This window comes from Oryza sativa, chromosome 2 (genome assembly GCF_034140825.1).
Source record: "Oryza sativa Japonica Group chromosome 2, ASM3414082v1".
Lineage (NCBI taxonomy): Eukaryota > Viridiplantae > Streptophyta > Magnoliopsida > Poales > Poaceae > Oryza > Oryza sativa.
This window is the reverse complement of record NC_089036.1, coordinates 8,998,183-9,017,508: the sequence shown is the minus strand read 5'-3', so window position 1 is coordinate 9,017,508 and position 19,326 is coordinate 8,998,183. Positions and strand designations below refer to the sequence as shown.

The 19,326-nt window shown below is 40.6% G+C and overlaps 3 protein-coding genes across 4 annotated transcripts; 2 read left to right on the top strand and 1 right to left on the bottom strand.

The window, feature by feature from the left end:
• Nucleotides 1-1,882: 1,882 nt before the first annotated feature.
• LOC4328931 (uncharacterized) lies at nucleotides 1,883-6,831 on the top strand. The gene is made up of 3 exons (XM_015770662.2): nucleotides 1,883-2,051; nucleotides 3,825-3,900; nucleotides 4,410-6,831. Exon 3 carries the CDS (start codon nucleotides 4,698-4,700, stop codon nucleotides 6,591-6,593), a length of 1,896 nt encoding a protein of 631 aa, XP_015626148.1. The 5' UTR covers nucleotides 1,883-2,051; nucleotides 3,825-3,900; nucleotides 4,410-4,697; the 3' UTR covers nucleotides 6,594-6,831.
• Nucleotides 6,832-10,332: 3,501 nt separating this feature from the next.
• Nucleotides 10,333-14,707, top strand: LOC4328930 (GTP 3',8-cyclase, mitochondrial). Of its 2 annotated transcripts, XM_015771348.3 has the most exons (8): nucleotides 10,333-10,524; nucleotides 10,637-10,811; nucleotides 11,063-11,674; nucleotides 11,812-11,979; nucleotides 12,138-12,329; nucleotides 13,055-13,123; nucleotides 13,791-13,875; nucleotides 14,335-14,707. In XM_015771348.3, the coding sequence occupies exons 2-7, from the start codon at nucleotides 10,752-10,754 to the stop codon at nucleotides 13,872-13,874; spliced, it is 1,185 nt and encodes a 394-aa protein (XP_015626834.1). In that variant the 5' UTR covers nucleotides 10,333-10,524; nucleotides 10,637-10,751; the 3' UTR covers nucleotide 13,875; nucleotides 14,335-14,707. The 2 variants fall into 2 exon arrangements, 1 of the variants encoding a protein (XP_015626834.1); XR_001543792.3 differs by having other exon boundaries at nucleotides 13,055-13,875.
• Nucleotides 14,708-17,006: 2,299 nt separating this feature from the next.
• Nucleotides 17,007-17,851, bottom strand: LOC4328929 (uncharacterized). The gene has a single exon (XM_015771349.3). It carries the CDS (start codon nucleotides 17,744-17,746, stop codon nucleotides 17,462-17,464), a length of 285 nt encoding a protein of 94 aa, XP_015626835.1. The 5' UTR covers nucleotides 17,747-17,851; the 3' UTR covers nucleotides 17,007-17,461.
• Between the last annotated feature and the right edge of the window lie 1,475 nt (nucleotides 17,852-19,326).

The following is a 19,326-nucleotide window of genomic DNA, read 5'->3' as shown; positions in this document are numbered from 1 at the left end:
CACACGGCCGGATTGATTTCTGGTGCGCGGGTGCGCGTCCGCGTCACGCGTGACGGCGCGGCGCTGGCGCTCCAGCCCGGAGGGTGGTGGAGATCACGTCACTGACGTGCGGGGCAGGGTGTTCGTGTGGGACCCACATGTCAGGGATGTGGGTATATTCGGGGCGATGGGTGAGGGTAGTATTCTTTTGGTGTGGGGATTATGCGCCGCGCCGCCGTGTGCGCGGGTCGTTGATTCTTCCAAGCGGCTTCCTTTGTTTTTTCGTTTTTGTGCGATTTTTGCTGTTAGGCCCCTGTACAAGTTGTAGAGCGTCGGATTTGCTCTTTAGTCCCTGAATTTTTGCCAGTTGCCCTGTTTTCATTTCTTCTTCTTTTTTTTTTCCCTAACAGACAGAAACAGAATGCCATAGCTAATAAGTCTGCGTTCTTTTTTCAACTGAAAAAAATATTTTCCTCGTTATGTTTTTTAAAGTATTAAATGATGATACTCTCTCTTCGCCCCAAAGTTTTGGTGCTTATTTTTGTTTTTGGACAGTGTACGTACTTATTTTCGGACGGAGAGAGAGTATGTTTTTCTAAAAAGCTTTTTATATAAAAGTTTCTTTCAAAAATTGAATAAACTCATTTCTAAATTTTGTAATGACAAATACTCAATTATTTATGTCAATGACTTATCTTATTTTACGTGCAACTAAAATGTTGAAGATTCAAACAAACTAAAATATATACTCGCTCGTACTCCTCTTATACAAGAGGCAGTACAAGCGTATATTATACTTTCTCTTATACATGTATAGCTCTATCAAACTATCATACTCCATCCATCCATAAAAGTTAGACATATTTTACATTTAAGTTTTTCTAAATAAATTATTGCTATTCGTAGTCTTTATGCATTTAAGACTTAAATGAAGAGATAAATTAAATGTTTGACGAGAACCCAAGGAGTCATCTAAATATTCATTGGTTCCATGCTTGCATTCACTCCTTGATTTTGTAACATCCAAAATAATTTAATTTCTCCTAGGTCTTGGTGACAAAAATAATATGCGTAACTTTTGTGGATGGAGGGAGTACAGTATAAAAATATATACATGGTTGAAAAAAGTAAATAAAATCAACACATCCTAGCTATACGAATCTAGACAATATTCCAAATAAATTTCTCAGTACTCTATATATCCCAGTTTGATCACCACATAAGGTTTTTAAGGTTTTCCCAACATAATCATCCTCTAACAAGCGCATCTTATCCTCTAACAAGCGCATCTTTGTTTATCTATGCTAAGAGTAAATGAACATCATTAAATGTACTATATGCAACCAACCAAAATTAATTTCTATTGGTCCAACTACATGCAATATTTATAACTAGATGCAATCCACGAAACATAAAGCGACGTTGCTCCTTAACCGATGAGAATTAACTACAGGATAATGAATGTTTTATTGTCCATAGTCTTTGCGCTTTTTGCTTAGAGCAAGTTTAATAGTAGAGCCAACTACTAGCTCCAAATCATCTATAGCCAATTTAATAGCTCATTCATACAATAGTTACCTATAAATATATTTATACAATAGTTACCTATAAATATATACTCCACCTCTTATGTACTATAGCATTAATATGTAGTCTCACCTCTTATACACATAATATTTTAGAGTTTGTGCTACACTCCTGTAACTGACTATAAATCTATAGCTCGTTTTTTCTCTCTTCTTTTTATCTTATTCATATGTATTTATAGCTGACTTGCAGCATGCTATTGTACTTGCTAATGTAAGATGATTAGGCGGAAAGATCGTATCACTCACTTGGAGGAGAGCCATCGAGCCAAAATGGCATCTTGTAATAAAGCCCTCACCTAACACGATAATTACCCACCCGAGGCTCCTGCGTCGTCCTCCTCTTCTCGGCTCCATTTTTCCCCATCCCGACATCGCATCACCGCCTCTCTCTTTCCCCCCCCCCCCCCCCCCCCACCTCACCTGCGTCCTCGCCGCCATCGCCGCCGCCGCCGTCGCAGCATCGGGATATCCTCCCGCCGCGAGGTGCGTTGCCCTCCCCTGATCCCCTCCTCCTCCTCCTCCTCCTCCTCCTCCAGGCGTCGTCGTCGTTTCTGCCGCCGGGCTACAGGCCAGGCGATTTCTTCTTCTTTTCCCCCGCAATTTCCTTCTTCCTCTTTTTTTTTTTCCGCGCGAATTCATTGTTTTTCCTGTCGCGGTGGCGCGCGCTTCCCCCTCTATTTAACCGCGAGGGAGGCCGCGAATTAAGCCTTCCGACTCCGGTCCCGTGCTCCGGAGGTGGGGTGCAAGGTTTGTGCCCCTGCGTGCTCTCGCTGATGTTTCTAGTGCAAATTCGTTGGGGCCTGGCTAGGTTGCTTTTTTAGTGAATTCGTTATGGTATTTGCTGAATCTTCATCGTGTTCTGGGGAGAGTTTCTTTGGAGAAGAGACTAGTTGCGATTGATTCTCCATGTTGACAGATGCGCGGCGAGACGAATTGGAACGCTTTCTTCTTTTAGATGGTGGTGGGCGTGCTTAGAAATTTGTTTGTTGTTAGTGAGTTCGGTTTTTGTTTGCGTTGACAGTATCTTCTGTTCTAGTTGGTGGACTGTTCTGATTTTGTTTGGGGAAAAAAAGGAGATCTTTGTGCGGGTTTGAGCCTTGGTTTGGAGGAGCATGGATCCAGCTGTTGAAATACTATACGCAGATTTTGCGGTTTTATGAGCAAAAAGTCGGAATAGTCTCTGAATTCATTATAGTAGTGAACTCATATTCTTGGATCAGTTTTGAACTGATGTGCTGTGCAAAAGTATGATACTGTTTTTACCTTGATTACTTTCTTCTCTGGAGAGAACTTTACAGCGTTGAGGTTGAGATACCGTCCTGGTTACTCTCCTTTTCTTTTTTTTTTCTTTTTGGATATAAGAAGATTCTGGTGTTTGAAGGAATGGTAGACTCTTAGATTTGCTATATCACTTACAGTTGTTTTCATTAAATCTTCAAATCATCCTCCCTCTTTCTCAGAACTTTGAAAGTGATCAGGGCATTGATTGAGCATACATAATTCAACTATTAGAGAGTTTTAGAGCAGATTGATGGTCTAGCTCCTTGTTTTTGAAAGATGCACAAAGATGTTTTAGTAATTGTACATTTTCTACATTTGAGGGTATTATCTGGATAATAATGAAACCAAATTCAAATTGCAACAATGATAGAAATGAATTTTGAATTATGGTATCTATGCAGTATAATATTGCAGCCCTATTGATCCTTTGATGGCATATTTGCTACTTTTTATCCTCTTGAATTTGTTAGGACCTGCTAATATTCCCCTTCCTCGTATAAAGCTGTAAGCTTTGGTATGCATGATTGGAATTTTAAGCACACATTTCTGTAGCAGAATATATGCTCTATCACTGTCTTCTTGAAAGTTTTGCTTCTTTTTTATTTGAGCTGTGCCAAATCTCTTTGTTTTTTTGGAATATAGGAGTGTTGGATACTAAAATTTAGCTACTCCCCCCCCCCCCCCCCAAATTGTAGTGATAGAATCATAGCCGTTACAGATGACTAGCAGTGTTCTAAGAGTGTCTTTTAGGTATATAAAAGTGACAGATTCCCCTACTTGTTGCCATGCTATTGCTAGTTAGGCCACATTACTGGGTGGGTTTCACCGAATAATTACAGCTGTGGTGACCATATGGGTGATTGGATAAATGTTGGTTATCTATATTAGAACTTGATTACTAGTATTTACTTATTTGGTTGCTCACATAGTCACAATCCATGTTGATCAGTCTCTAATATTGACTTCTATTTTCAGTTTGCTGAGCACAGTTGCTGAATTTTAGGGTTATCTGCTTCAAGCATAAGTGGGCCATTGCTTCTGGCTTTTACTGGTAATAAACATAGGCTTCAACTTCAAGTTACTCTATCTTAAGGAATTAATAGTTCATATATAAGTGCATTATCGAGCTTGAATTGGCCTGTTATCATTGCCGTAACAAAGGATCAGGGTATTTTTTTTGTTTGTAGCTATTTCACTTCAATTGATGAAATTTTACTTTAGATTTGTTGATGCAACCAGACTTCCTATATTTTGTTAATACACTTGCTATACAGTAAGTTTGAATCCTGTTTTTATCATCTGAATTTTAGACAAAATTTTGGAGTACTCTCTTTTTTAAGAGTACAACGAAAAGCCACACAAACATATGCCCCTCAAATGCATGAGAGGCATGTAGAGATCCTGCTATCATATGAACTTTTGTATCTTCTCTTCATGTGTGTAGCAGCATATAACATCCTAATTTTCTTTATATGTGTTTGTTGTCCTCTTTTTTTTTTGTGTGTATGAGTTGTATTATCATGATCATTGATCATATCTTTGTCCTTTTGTTATCTGCAGAACGTAACTCACTTGGCCAAATGAAATCCATGGTAGTTGGTTATTCTGAAGCATAGAATTGTTACTGCTTTGTGAACGAATAACATCTATCTATCTAGAGCACTGGAAGATGGATCATAGAGATACTTCTGGGTTTGTCAGTGGAGGTTGCAAAGAATCAACGAACTGCATCACCCTAGGATTTCTAACTTTTTAGCTTTGTTAACCATTATTTAATCTGGAAGTGAGGTTATCTGGTACTTGGCAAAAAAATTGGCTGTGTTTTGTCTCCTGAGAAATTCTCTAGCAATGGACCCCAGACTTGGGCGGTCAGCGTTTATAAATTTCTCAAATCCAAATGCCTATGTGGGCAAGTTCCCTGTCATCTCCACAGTCAGCCATCCTACAGCTTCTAGTCAAATTGATGTGCTAGCTCATTGCAGTTCATACAACCTGCCTAGAGGGACCAAGAGAAAGTTTGATGGCTTGTCACTAGGGCTGGGCAACTCATCAAGCTCAGAATCTAGCAAGCAAAGCATGGGTACTGGCTGCACCATATCTTCTGCTAAGGGTAGTGATGATGGTTCTTCTATTGATTTGGATTTGAATCATTTTACTCTGGGCAATGAAGGTACTTCCAGGCTTGATAAGCGGGCCTGTGATTCTAGGAGGGCTTTGGATAAGCCTGAATTGAATCTTGAGCTGTCTTTGTCATCCCAGTCTGCTATTACTGGTGCAGACTTCACTGCAGCGACTGAATATAATAGCCCAAGTCTGCAGCCATACTATATGGACTTAGTGCCAACAGTTGATGAAGGATCTACATCTGCTCGCCGACCATCTGGTTGTCAGGTACTGTCTTTCCTTAATAAGACTGCAAAGATGAGTGAATTTTCTCCAAGGGAGGTTTTCCCAGGTAGCTCTAACCAGAGTCAAGGTCCGGCTCCAATGCCAACATTGCTTCAACTGCCAAAAAGTCCAGTAGCCTGTACTTCCGGTTTATCTCGTCCACAACAGCGCAGCAGTAGCACAAAAAACTGTACATACCCAGGATGTATGAAAGGAGCCAGAGGTTCTTCAGGGCGTTGCATTGCTCATGGTGGGGGTAGAAGGTGCCAAAAAGATGGTTGTGACAAGGGGGCTGAGGGCAAGACAATATTTTGTAAGGCCCATGGTGGGGGAAGGCGCTGCGAACACCTTGGATGCACCAAGAGTGCTGAAGGTCGTACTGACTTCTGCATAGCTCACGGTGGTGGCCGTCGTTGTAGCCATGAAGGATGCAAAAGAGCAGCAAGAGGGAAATCTGGTCGCTGTATTAAACATGGTGGTGGCAAAAGGTGTCAACATGCAGGCTGTACAAAGAGTGCAGAAGGGCGCTCAGGCTTGTGCATTGCTCATGGAGGTGGGCGCCGCTGTCAGCAAGATGGTTGCGGAAAAGGAGCTCAGGGAAGTACCAACTTTTGCAAGGCGCATGGTGGTGGGAAGAGATGCACACACCCTGATTGTAAAAAGGGTGCCGAGGGAAGTACAGCGTTTTGCAAGGGACATGGAGGAGGCAAACGTTGTTCAGCTGAAGGTTGTACTAAGAGTGTGCATGGCGGAACCCTTTGCTGTGTTGCCCATGGAGGTGGGAAGAGGTGTGTGGTAGAAGGATGCACAAAGAGTGCAAGAGGCCGTACTGACCGCTGTGTTGGCCATGGCGGGGGCAAGAGATGCCAATCTTCTGGATGTGATAAGAGTGCACAGGGAAGCACTAACTTTTGCAAGGCACATGGAGGCGGCAAGCGTTGCTTGTGGGGTCACGAAGGATCTGACCATGGAGCTGGTGACACTCCTTGTGAGCGCCTTGCAAGAGGCAAGAATGGCCTGTGTGTTTATCACAATCCGCAGGTGGATGAAAATCGTGTCCATGGGGGTTTCAGCGTTGTCAGCGATGCACTTTCTCAGGGAGATCGACCTTCAAACACTGAAACAAGCAGGTGCAGCATTTTCTCGCATCCTATGGAGGCTCCTCGTCGTGTGGCAGCTCCAGCTGACGAGGGTCGGGTGCATGGTGGCAACATCCTGTCAATGTTTGCAAATGGCATGAGTTTGGGGAAGCATCCCGCCAACCAAGCAGAGGCTAGCACCTCTGCACCTCGCAACTCGAAATCCACCAATGGCATGGTGACCGGTAACTCTGCGGTGCGGGGCAGCTGGCTGTAGAGCCTTGAACCGCCTTCTGCTCTCTCCATTTCAGTAAGCATATGCTTCGAACCATCTGACAAGTGCCTTCTCTTCTTAATCCTTCGGGTGTGAAAACTATGGTGTGATTGTGTGAACTGTTGTGTCCTGATTTGTTTAGCAGTGTTGTGAACTTGTGATATATTATTAATCGTTTGTGCTTTGTAAAATGTAATAATCACCTGTGTGAGATAAATAAAAGGGGGAAGGTTACACATTAGATGCTGAATTTCAGGTCTTGTACTGAAGGTCTGCTGTCACCTCCAAAATTTGTCCTGTGATAGTCATGTTCTAATAAATCTATGTGACTGACATGTTTGAAATTATCATGCTCTTGCTGCTGCGGTACACGACAGTTGTTGCGTCCCCACTTCATTTTCTGATCTTAATGAAACAAAATCTCAGAACCTAAAAGATATTTCCTGCATAGTCAGACTATTTGGAGATCAGGATACTCATGTTATGTATGCTCTGGCCTGAGCAGGCTTTTGAGAATTCAGATGCACATCAGGATCGGCCAGGCACCTTAGATGCAGATGCAGCACATCTCTGCTTCCATAGCAGTAGATCAGTTTCCTCTCACTGCAAACAAACATGCCAGGACCCCCCACAAACAGCAGGACAATGCAGTGCCAAGAAAACAGATGATTCAGCAACAGTGATGACAATAAGATTTTAGGCATATCTAGCTAAAAGATAGTACTATTTCCTGCATATTCAGACTATTGCTAAAAGATACTAATAATACTATTGTTCTGCCAATAATGCCTCCGAATGATTTGCCTGTCAATTATGCGGTTGCTGAAACCTGTTGTTCTTCTGATCTCAAACACCTGACCTAGCCATCATAAGATTGAATTCGACCGCTTTGATAAGTGTCATCAAATACTACAAGAAACAATTATGGTTATTATTAACTCTGCAACACGCTGCTGGCTCGCCACATCTGCATGAGCCAGCCACCAACTGTGTGATGATGCATTATGCTGTCTTCGTCAGTGCGACATGGCTGTCCGTTCAATGAAACAAACAACAAATCGATTTGGCATCTGAACAATTTAGAGCCACACGTTTCATGCAACTTTCTCCCCCTTTTTTTTTGCAGTGTACTGTTTGGGGAGAATCTGTTAGTGATATGTCCTAGAGGCAATCATAGAGATGATTGTATCACATACTATGTTTACATATTTATCCGATATTGTTCTTGAAATAGATAACTCCTTATTAGTTAATGAATATGTGATACTTTCATGAGACTCTTTATGTTGTTTGTTACTATTTCTAAAGGATCCCTGATCAAATATCATATGTGGAACAAATATATTTATATAATCAGCACATGTATTAATTGATGATCATGTCTCATGGATCATGGTATAGAGATACCAAATTAATAATGTGGACACATGTTGTTGGATAGACCCAACATGAGACACTGCAAGAGCCATATGTGTTGTGTCATCAGTGATCTCATTAAGTGTTGGTGTTGAATCCTTAGACCTGAGATTGCTAAACGCTACTCCGTAATTGGGTAGTTATAAAAGTAGTTTTCGGGTATGCTATGAAACATGTAGTGGAATATGAATAATCAAGATGGGATTTGCCCCTCCTATGGAGAGATATCTCTAGGCCCCTCGATGTTGTAGATTATGGAAGTGCATGGCCATGCCAAAGGTGATTGAGGAGTCAATCACAAGTTATATAATCTATCAACAGGTTCGAGTGAATGATTGAGCTATTAGAGGATGGCACATATCTATCCTTGAGCTTAATCGATATAGTGAGGCAAAGGGGTTCATACAAGTATACACTAGAGGTTCAGCCGATATGATCTTTATGTATGTCCGGTGGGTCAATACGTTCTGCTAGGGGCCGCTGTTGACGCGTGGACCGAAAAGGAGTTTTCGGGTTACAGCCGAGTATATATGAACCTATAGGGTCGCACGCTTAATGGGCCGGAATAAGGGAATTGGATAGAGATCCAATATGAGCTTAATTCGGATAAGGATCCGAATAGGAGTCCTACGGGCCTTGGAGGCCCGAGTGATGGATCCTATATATTCGTGAGGGGTGTGACCGGCGGAGGTATTGCATCACGTGAGAAACCCTAGCCGTTACTTCCCTCCCCGAGCAAAACCCTAGCCGCGCGCGGGTGCTAGCACATCTGCGCGTGGCGTTCCGTCTCTGTACGTGTGGATACCGGTAGAGGCGCCGCTGGTTTGCGGTGCTGATCGGTGCGAGAGTACGGCGAGGAGAACGCACGAGGAGGAGAAGGTCGAGCCGGTGCGATCGACGCGCGCTACTTCGCGAGAGTTCCTTCGACTTCTCAACGTCTTTTTCCGCTGCACAGCGCGTCGAGTGGTAGTGATCTATGATCTAATACTTGCATGGTTCCCGGTTTACGCGATAGAAAATTTTGATTTATGCTATCATAGCCTACGCGTATCCCAACAGAAATGTTACAGCAGCATGGATTCATGCAGCATGAATTTCTGTCAAAAATTGATCGGCAGGGAGTAAATTTCTCGAACAGCTTTTGTACCAACTTGAAGAAAACACTACTACAGTAGTAGAACACCACAAAACTACTATAGATGCTGGAAATGCTAGAACCGGCACCTATAACGTTTTTCCTGTCCTCCTAAACTCTCAGAGGAGTCAAAAATAAAAATCGGCACCTATACCGGTTTATAAAAAAACCAACACATATAATGTAAGCGCTGGTTTTTTAAAAGACGACACAAATAAAAATACTATGAGTGTTGGGTTTTTTATTTACCCGCTCCAAATTTAGAGCCCCACAAGCACGCAAAAAAATCAGCATGGAGAAAAAAAAAATCATGTTTGACCCATGCCGTGCTACCCTGCCCATTAATCTCTATCCCTTATCTCCTCGTTCGCCCCACCCCCGCCATCCCTCTCTTCCACGTCTCTCTCGATTCCTCCATCTCCCTCCTTTCCATCGCGGCGAGAAGGAAGCGACCCACCTCTCCTAGCCAACCCAACGATAGCGGCGACGAACAAGCTGTCCGGTCTGACTCCTGCCGCAGTTGACCATGGCCTCGGCTCTCTTTGCTAGATTTGTCGGCGACAGTTGTATATACGCCAGATCCCAATTCGGTGTGCATCCTGGTGTACCTATATGGATTGCACATGGAAGTCTTGAAAAATGCTGGCCAACTAAAATTGATCAAACATAGTATATTTGACTTAGGATAAAACTAAAACAACAGAAATATTTAATTTATGATAAAACTAAAACGATAAGAAAAATTGAAAGCACATTTCTATCGTTTCGCATATGTTTATTTGTACTGCTTATTAGCAATAATAATAATAATAATAATAATAATAATAATAATAATAATAATAATAATAATAATAATTTGTGAATAAAACTTTTTTTTCCAAATAAGTTTATTTTTTATTATCTCTTTTGGCTCATCTTTTACCGATCCCACACATACCAATAATAAAAAAAAGAACACTAAAACACTCTCACTTTATCGTATCTTAATATAATTATTGTCTACTTTATCTACTTCTGACGTATATTTTTTATCTACTTCCACAAGCTCTTCTAATGTAATGATTATAGACAAAATAAACTTATTTGGGACAAACGGGTGAAGAGAAAAAAAATGAAATTATTCTGGAATAGAAGGAGTATAAGAGAATTTTGGATAATCATAAAATGATGACACGGTGGGGTCCCACATCCACGTCGGGTGGCTGCTACCGACCTTGACCTGCCCCAGCTCCTCGGGAGTCGGGAAGGCAACTCCGCCTCTTCATCCTTCGCCGCCGCCGCCGCCTTCACGTGCTCCCTCTCCTCTGCGAGTCGGCGGCGCCGATCTCCATTTGTCGAGGCGAGCAGAGCAGGGGAGCCGGGAGGGGAGGGCATCCTGGTGAGGTGAGCATCCACATCCCCTTTCTGATGAATCATTCATCTCTCTCCCACCTGGAGTAGTTTTTTTTTTGTCTGGAATTCGCTCGCGTTCGTTAACCCTAGCTTTCTCTTGTAGATCTGGAAGAAGCTCTCCTCTTAATTAACCTGTGTAAAAGTTTGTTTGTTCCCCCAAAAAGTTTGCTTCCTGGGATTACTACGAGGAGGAGGAGAGGGGATAGATAGTCTGTCAGATGATGATGATGCCGCTGCGTTGCCTCTCCGAGCTGGCCCGCCGCCGGCCTGATCGCGCGGTGAGATTCTACTCATTTTCTTTCTTGGATGAATCATTCAGCTAGAAGCACGTCGCTGTGTCTTTGTACTGTAATTATGCATTGGGTCTCTGTAATTGTGCGTTGGGTACTAGTAATAATCAAGTAATGATGTATTGATGCAGTACCATATCACATCGAAGGGATGAGCTTGTGCTGTTAATTTTTAATTTCCAGTCAAAAACGAATTGCTTGTTTTCTGGTGCTGTAACAGTCAAAACCAAAATTTTCAGGTTGATGCAATGAGAGTGGGGCTCCGATGTTTGATGAGCACTTGCCCGTTATCCAAAGCTACTGATGATAGTCAAAGGTTATATGCAACTTCTTCTTGTGCTAATGTGCCAGAGGTAGCACTGAGTGAGGCGCCACTGTCAGACATGCTTGTCGATTCGTTCGGGAGATTCCACAACTACCTGAGGATCTCCTTGACCGAGCGCTGTAATCTGAGATGCCAGTACTGCATGCCTGCCCAAGGAGTTCAGCTCACGCCAAACTCAGAGCTCCTGTCGCATGATGAGATAATCCGAGTTGCCGGCCTGTTCGTTACTTCTGGTGTGGATAAGATCCGGTTGACCGGCGGAGAACCAACCATTAGAAAGGATATCGAGGATATCTGTTTGCATCTTTCCGGCTTGAAGGGGCTGAAAACTCTTGCGATGACCACGAATGGGCTCGTTCTTTCTAAGAAGCTCCCAAGGTTGAAAGAATGTGGGCTCAATGCTCTAAATATTAGCTTGGACACGTTGGTCCCTGCAAAGTTTGAGTTCATGACAAGACGTAAAGGGCACTCGAGAGTCATGGAATCGATAGATGCTTCTATACAACTTGGATTCCAATCTGTCAAGGTATGCAGATTTTTGCATACCTGAAATTTCTGCAGTTTGTCTTCTTTTTAACATACCACAAACTGGAGCTATATCCGCATCATATTGAGCATTTATCCTCAGTTTAATTGGTTCTTTTTCCCTTTTTCTGCTGCCAGGTCAACTGCGTTGTCATGCGTGGAATGAATGATGACGAGATCTGTGATTTTGTTGAAATGACGAGAGACAAGCCTGTCAATGTCAGATTTATAGAGTTTATGCCGTTTGATGGTAATGTTTGGAATGTCAAGAAGTTGGTTCCTTATGCAGAGATGATGGATAAAGTGGTAAGGTACACCTCTGAAAAGTTCACTTCCCTTATACATTTTACCTTTCTTTCTTCCGCCTGCATCTAGCATCCTAGCCATTTTATGTACATGTGGTTTTATTATTATTATTATGGAAGCTACAAGTAATTTTTCTTACTTGCAACCTTGGGGATCAGCGCCAACGTTTTAAAGGTGTAGAGAGACTTCAAGATCATCCGTCAGAGACCGCAAAGAATTTCAAGATTGATGGTCATGCTGGAACAATTTCGTTTATTACATCGATGACAGAGCATTTTTGTGCTGGTTGCAATAGATTACGACTATTGGCTGATGGCAACTTGAAAGTGTGCTTATTTGGCCCCTCAGAGGTATGCTAACCAGACACTTTGTGAAACCTTGACTTGTATTTCTGCAAATTTTCCTATCATATTTTGGGCCAATATGTCAATTTTCTACTTTGGATTCCATGAGGGACAATTTTTGTGCTTTCACTGATGTTGTGGCCTCTTATTTTGAATACCATAATCAGTGTTAATGTGTCACGCATAATCATGCAAACTTGAACCATGTGTACTCATTGATTTTCCTTCACAATTATGAACTATTTGAACATAGATCAATACACATATTTCTGTATAGTGCTAAAAATGCTCAGGATGTTCCAAGCATGTTATATCATCTTTTTTGTCTTAACACAATCTGAATGAGTGATTGGATGGGTTGAATGGTATTCATGTGCTTTGTTTCCTTCTGTTGCTTTTGGAATTTCTGTTTAGGTGTGCTGTGCCTTAGATCTGAAAGTGAAAGTTAAGTGGGGGCAGATCCAGTGTCCATGATATATTAAACCTTAATCAGAGTAAAATTTGACCGACTTTCTGCAAGTCCTATTTCTCATTATTTAAATTCACTGTATATTTCAGAATTCAGGTTGTTAATTCCAGTTGTCTCTTTAAAAGTGAAATCTCCTTGTACAGTTCTATTTTTCTTGTTGTATTAATATCATTGGACAAGAATGGATAAAAATCGAGGAACAAGTCTTCTTTGCAAAATGCTAAAAAAAAATAAATGAGTACAAATATTCTGGTTTGTACAGGTGAGCCTGAGAGAGCCTATTCGAGCTGGTGTTGATGATGCTGGACTCAGAGAAATAATAAGCGCTGCGGTATGTGTAGAAATTCACTTGGTTGACATCTTCTGTATGAAAGACAGTAATCTAGACCATTTATTCTTATTGTCGAATAACAATCTTGCACCAACTATTTCAATCCACTCCTGTTCCTTTCATAGAACACGATACCAAAAGGTTTTTAACTGTTTTTCTCTCTCTCATCTGAGCAGTTTAAGAACATATGAATTCAATTAATTTGTTTGAGAAGAAAATGATTTTTATGTTAAAAGACTGCTTCTCTTGACAAAAATTTAAAATCAGCATCGCAAATAAGTACCAAAAGAGAAGTAGAGTCTCCTGGCTTCTGGGATTTCCATTGAGGAAGGAAGGGCATGCATTTTTGGTTTGGACCACATTGGGTAGAAGATAAGCAGAGGCGAACTATCCTGTTCCTGGTATAAACTGCACATTATATCCAAGGTTACCTGGGATGTTGGGATACTTTTAACGTTTACCAGCACCCTTTTGCCTCCATTGGAACAGGTGGATCTTGCTCTGCCTACACCTGAGGCAATTGTTCCTTTGGACAGCTAGTAGGTTTCTATTGATATTAGTTACTCTACTTGTCCATGTTCATAGCTAGAAATAGCTACATTTTGGGACGAGCATAGCATATCATTAGTTATATTATCATGTTTAGTCGCCAACTTACTTTACCCAGGTTAAAAGGAAGAAAGCTAAACATGCTGGGATGTTTGATATTGCTAAGACGGCAAATAGACCTATGATTCACATTGGTGGCTGAGGTATCTTCTTAACACTGCTTCTACCCTTTGTTTAATAAAGAAAGAATTGATAGTTTCTTTGAAGATTATCCATTTTCTTCACTCAACATTGTTCTATTGGATCCCTCTGTGTGTTCTATTCATAATACAGAACAATGCAAATTTTAGAACCAAAATGCTGGTTCCCTGTTATAAATTAGAGGTAGAATATTGTCATGAGCAACAATTGCTTTGTGGTTGCTCAGGAATCTAGTGAAGAGCATCTGCAATTTCATTAACTCCATGGCTTTGAATTATCTCTAGCTTGATTAAACATACTGTTGTCAGTTCATTATGCTTGTATTCTTGTCTGGCACTAATTTCTTTTAGGTTACAAACTGTAGGTGCAACATGCAATATTTAGAACTGGCTACAATTTTAACTTTTATGGACTAAGCATTATCCATGCTTGTCTTGCTTACCAATTACAACTTGTTTCAGATCAGTTTTACCAGCTGAAAGTACCTTGGCTCCTCCATACGATGACTGCGATGAACTATCAACATGATAAAACAAAACAAAGATTACATGATCTTACCTTGATATGATGGTAAACTGAGGAACTCAAAACTTCAAACGGCAATACATACAGTTTGTACAAGATATAAAAATGTTACTATACTTGTGAAATAGTAGCAGTTACAAAACCTCATGCAGTTGAAAGTTAAAGCATCTGTACTTTTCGCTACTTGTACGAGAAAGTTGTAACTGTTGTATGATGTATGCTCCTCATAAATCAATGCTAATGTGTAACTAATTATTCTTTTACGGCATCTTATCGGTTAATGAAACGAAATTTATTGTCTTTTCTTTCTGGGAAGCTCTTGTTTTGTATTCAGCAGAATAACGGCCTCTTGAAATCGCGGGAATGAAAAAGGGAGAGAAATATAGGAAGTGTGCAAGTGTGCTTCCGCACTTGCTTTGAATTTGGTACTACTGATACAACAAAAATTACTCTTTGAGAAAACAAAAAACAAGTACTTTATTTTAAGATAGTAAAATTCAACTAGAGTTGCTTTAGAGGTTGGTTCTCTCTTGCTAAAAATATTGGGAAGAGAGTAAATTTTTTTTAAAAAAAAACTATGATAAACAAAAATAATTCAACTATTTCTTTTAAGAGGGTAAAAATTCAACTAGAGTTGCTTTGTGGTTGGCTCTCTCTTGCTTAAAAAAGCTAAATGATACCCCGCGTTTTTCTACGGTATGATTATATACAGACAAACAGATTTTAAAAAGTACACACGCTTAAAAAAAAATCTGAACTCTTTAGTTATAAGGCCGGGGAGACCATCAGACCAATAGTCTTTAAATTTCAATTAAAAGTTTAAGGTGCATGAACGTGACATAATATAACTTCAACAATAAAGTGCATGTCAATAGAAGAAAATTAATTGCTCTGGAGAATTAAAAATAGATTGGGAAAGAGAATATATACTACTACTTTCTAAGTAGTGGTTGTGTCTATTTTCATATCATCTTTACCGCTGATATATGAGCCCTATAATCTATACTGTTACACCACCTTTCAGTGAGTCTTGAGTCTTCTCCCGTTTAATTATTGGCTCTCTTTAGATTTTAAAATCACTTACATATTTAATAAGGAAAATTATAGTATTACTTGGACTAAATACGTGCTTATTAATTGATTTAATAAAGTAGAAACTCAATTTATTTTAACTTAATTTGTTTTTCGTTGCAATGCACGGGCTCTATGCTAGTGGAGACTAATCAATTCTAGGATTTGGAAATTAACGTGGAATTGTACGTAGCACTAGGAAACATTAGCTTATGTAGTTTGCCGGTTTCCATATTTGACCAAAAACATGAAAAGTTACATTATCATGTCTTGGTATGCAATTAAGCAAATTTCACTGGCCAAATGAGTGTTGAAATTGTGGACATATGATCTGATTAGTTTGGATGGTGTTAGAGTGTGCAGCCCAGCCAATCAACCGTGAGCCACCTAGGTCACATTGAGCCTACTCCACCACAGGCCGTCACAACTTCATGTACCGGGCCTACACCACCCAAAAGACTAGGTTCTGAGCCTACACAACCCAAAAGACTAGTCTGATGGGTGAGGACCGTCCCCACCTTTTAAGTCATGTGGGACTAAACCCAACAATCTCAATTACCGATGTGAGACTAGACCCAACAATCTCCCCGGAAGTGCTAATGGGCGATCGATCGCCCGGCGACAAGGGTAGCGATCGATCCCCCTTCCCCCTCCCTCCCTCCACCTGGTTTCCTTTTTTGGCACCGCATTACTTTCCTATTTTAGTAAATTTATGCACCTAAAGTTTATACACCTCAAGTTTACACATCTAAAGTTTAGAGACCAAAAGTTTATAAGTCAAAAGTTTATATATCCGATTCAAATTTGAATTTGAATTCAAATATTTTTTTTATATATAGTATTTCTATGCATCTAAAGTTTATACACCTAAAGTTTATAGACCCAAAGTTTATAAGTCAAAAGTTTACATACCCGATTCAAATTTGAATTTGAATTATATCCATTCAAATTTGAATTTGAATTCAAATATTTTCTATATATAGTATTTCTATACATCTAAATTTTATACACCTAAAGTTTATAGACCCAAAGTTTATAAGTCAAAACTTTACATACCCGATTCAAATTTGAATTTAAATTCAAATATTAGTTTATAGACCCAAAGTTTATAGGTCAAAAGTTTACATACTCATTTCAAATTTGAATTTGAATTTAAATTCAAATATTAGTTTATAGACCCAAAGTTTATAAATAAAAAGTTTACATACCCATTTCAAATTTGAATTTTAATTCAAATTTGTATGGTGTAGTAGTAAGAGAAGAAGGGGAGGTAAAGTAGTAAGGGGGAGGGGCGGGTGATTGCTTGGGAGGTGAGGGAGCGATCACCCGCCCATTAGGAGTACCCCATTCTCCCCCGTCACATCAACCCTGATGTCCGTGTGGCCCCGAAGACTCAATTACCGATGTGAGACTAAACCCAACAGATGGAGAGAGAGAGAGAGCAATGTCAATTGGGATATGACGAAACCCAAAATCAAACCAAAGCATTATTTAAAATGCAGGAATTTTATAGGAATCGCATAAACCAATGACACAATTTACAATGTGATAACATATATTGAATATATTTGTATTACAAGTTGATAACATACGTACATAGATGCACGTGCCTATATAATACAACAGTGTCCAGTACACTATATAATGTGCAGCACAACATAAGAAAATATGATATGGCTTAGTCGAAACACACACTTGGAAGGGCATCTAACATACCCCGTACTGTACGTCGGATGCAAAAACGTTTACGGCTTGGTCGATCGGTCAGCTCGCGTCCACCAAGAAGAACCGTAAATGTAGGGGCTATAGTGCAGCGTAGTCGGGTCGGAGAGGAGGAAAATTAAGTTGCTAATGAGCAGCATATCCGGATTCGTGGTATTAGGAAATATCCCTTTCAATTTTAAGCTCTTCAAATTTTCGGACGGGGAGGGAGAGTAGCTTAGCTGCAGTAACGTACGTAGTAGCTGATGCCATGGATGTAGCTAGCTAGAGCTAGTACTGGTCGGGCCAGAGGAAGGCGCCCATGGCGAACCGCCGCTTGGCGTCGAGGTCGCCGTCGACGGGGAGCCCGTACTCCCGGAGCAGGCAGTCCACCCGCCACTCCGGCATCGCCTCGTACTCCGCCTTCTTGTACCGCGGGTAGTGCAGCGGCATCCGGAACGACGACCCGCCACACCCGCCGCCGCCGCCGCCGTGCTGCTGCTCACCGCCGGCCGCCGCCGTCGTCTTCTCGGCCTTGGGCTGCAGCCCCACCACGCTTGGACCCAACGATCCCATGGCCAATGTGGCTTTCTTGCAGCTAGGACTAGGAGTCTAGGAGACTAGCTAGGACTATATATGATTTTCTTTTTTTTTTTTTTGGTGTATCTTGTTGATGGTTGCAAGAGGCTGCTCATGTGTGGAGGGGTATTTATAGGAGAGGAAAAATGTGGTGTCCATAAAGAGGAGGTGGTGCTACTCGCTATGTGTGGCGATCGCGCGCCGTTGGATTGAAAATGGATGGTCCAAATTGAGCGTGCTCGCATAATACACCGAATAATTATCGAGTTTTAGTGTTTGATTGTTGGCCCCGCCCTATTGTTTGGCTGATCATAAGCATATAAGCGAAACGACATATATGTAAATAAAAAATAATTTATAAATAAAACTTTTATATATACGTTCTTAGCGATATAAAAGTAAAGACTGAAAAATAAACTACTCCCTCCGTCCTATAATATAAGGGATTTTCAGTTTTTGCTTGCAACGTTTGACCACTCGTCTTATTCAATTTTTTTTGCAAATATAAAAAATAAAAAGTTGTGCTTAAAGTACTGTAGACAATAAAGTAAGTCACAAATAAAATAATTAATAATTTCAAAAAATTTTAAATAAGACGAGTGGTCAAACGCTACAAGCAAAAACTCAAAATCCCTTATATTATGGGACGGAGGGAGTACGATAAAAAAAATCTCAAAACCAACTCCAATTTACAGTTGAAATTTCAAATTTTTGCTGATAAGTGTAAGCGAAAAGATGAGGCCATGTATCATGGATGAACCAACGAACGGTTGAGATCGAGCGTGCCAGCACAATAGGAAACGCGTGTATCAAAGATGAATGGTCCAGATTGAGCGCTCTTGCATAATACACCGAATGATTGATGGGCCATTAATGCACAAACCATATGGTTGATGACACGTATGTGCAAATCAAACAACCCATTTGAAGTTATGGACAACGCAAGGGACATGTAGGGAGGGATGAATTGCATGATTGGTTTGTGTTCAATTAAGAATCTAATGCGAACAACAAGAGACGTGAGAGGGAAATCAGGGGTTTGATTGGAGAAGACGACAGCAAATGCCTCTTGCTGCTGCCCAGATTCAGTAGTTTCTGTTCCAACAAATCATTCCAGCAGAGGGTATTAACTTGCCGAAAACGCAAATGTACGTAGGTGTAGCTAGGGTTTAATTAGTTAATTAGGACTTGTTCGTTTTGTTCGACCAGATCTGACAAAAAAAAAGAAGAAAAAGTTCAGGACACAGCATGGTTTGTGTGAATTGGTTGCTTGACCAAGATACATACGCTACTGAGGTTCACAGAAAACTCATGAAAAACTGTAGCAATTCAATCATACCAAGGTACTCCAACATGAAAATCAGATTAAACTTATTGAATAAATATACTTTTAATGAAGTAAACTTGTTAATAGCAGCAATAACAATTACAGTAAATATGTAGGAGTTGTTGGGTATTAGAAATTTGCCTTTCTACTGTATTTTACGCGTCGTTATTTGATTTTCTTTATTCAACCTGATTTTTTATTCATTTTACTATCACTTTGCTTGCTTCTCCTGCAAAAACGGAAGGAAGGA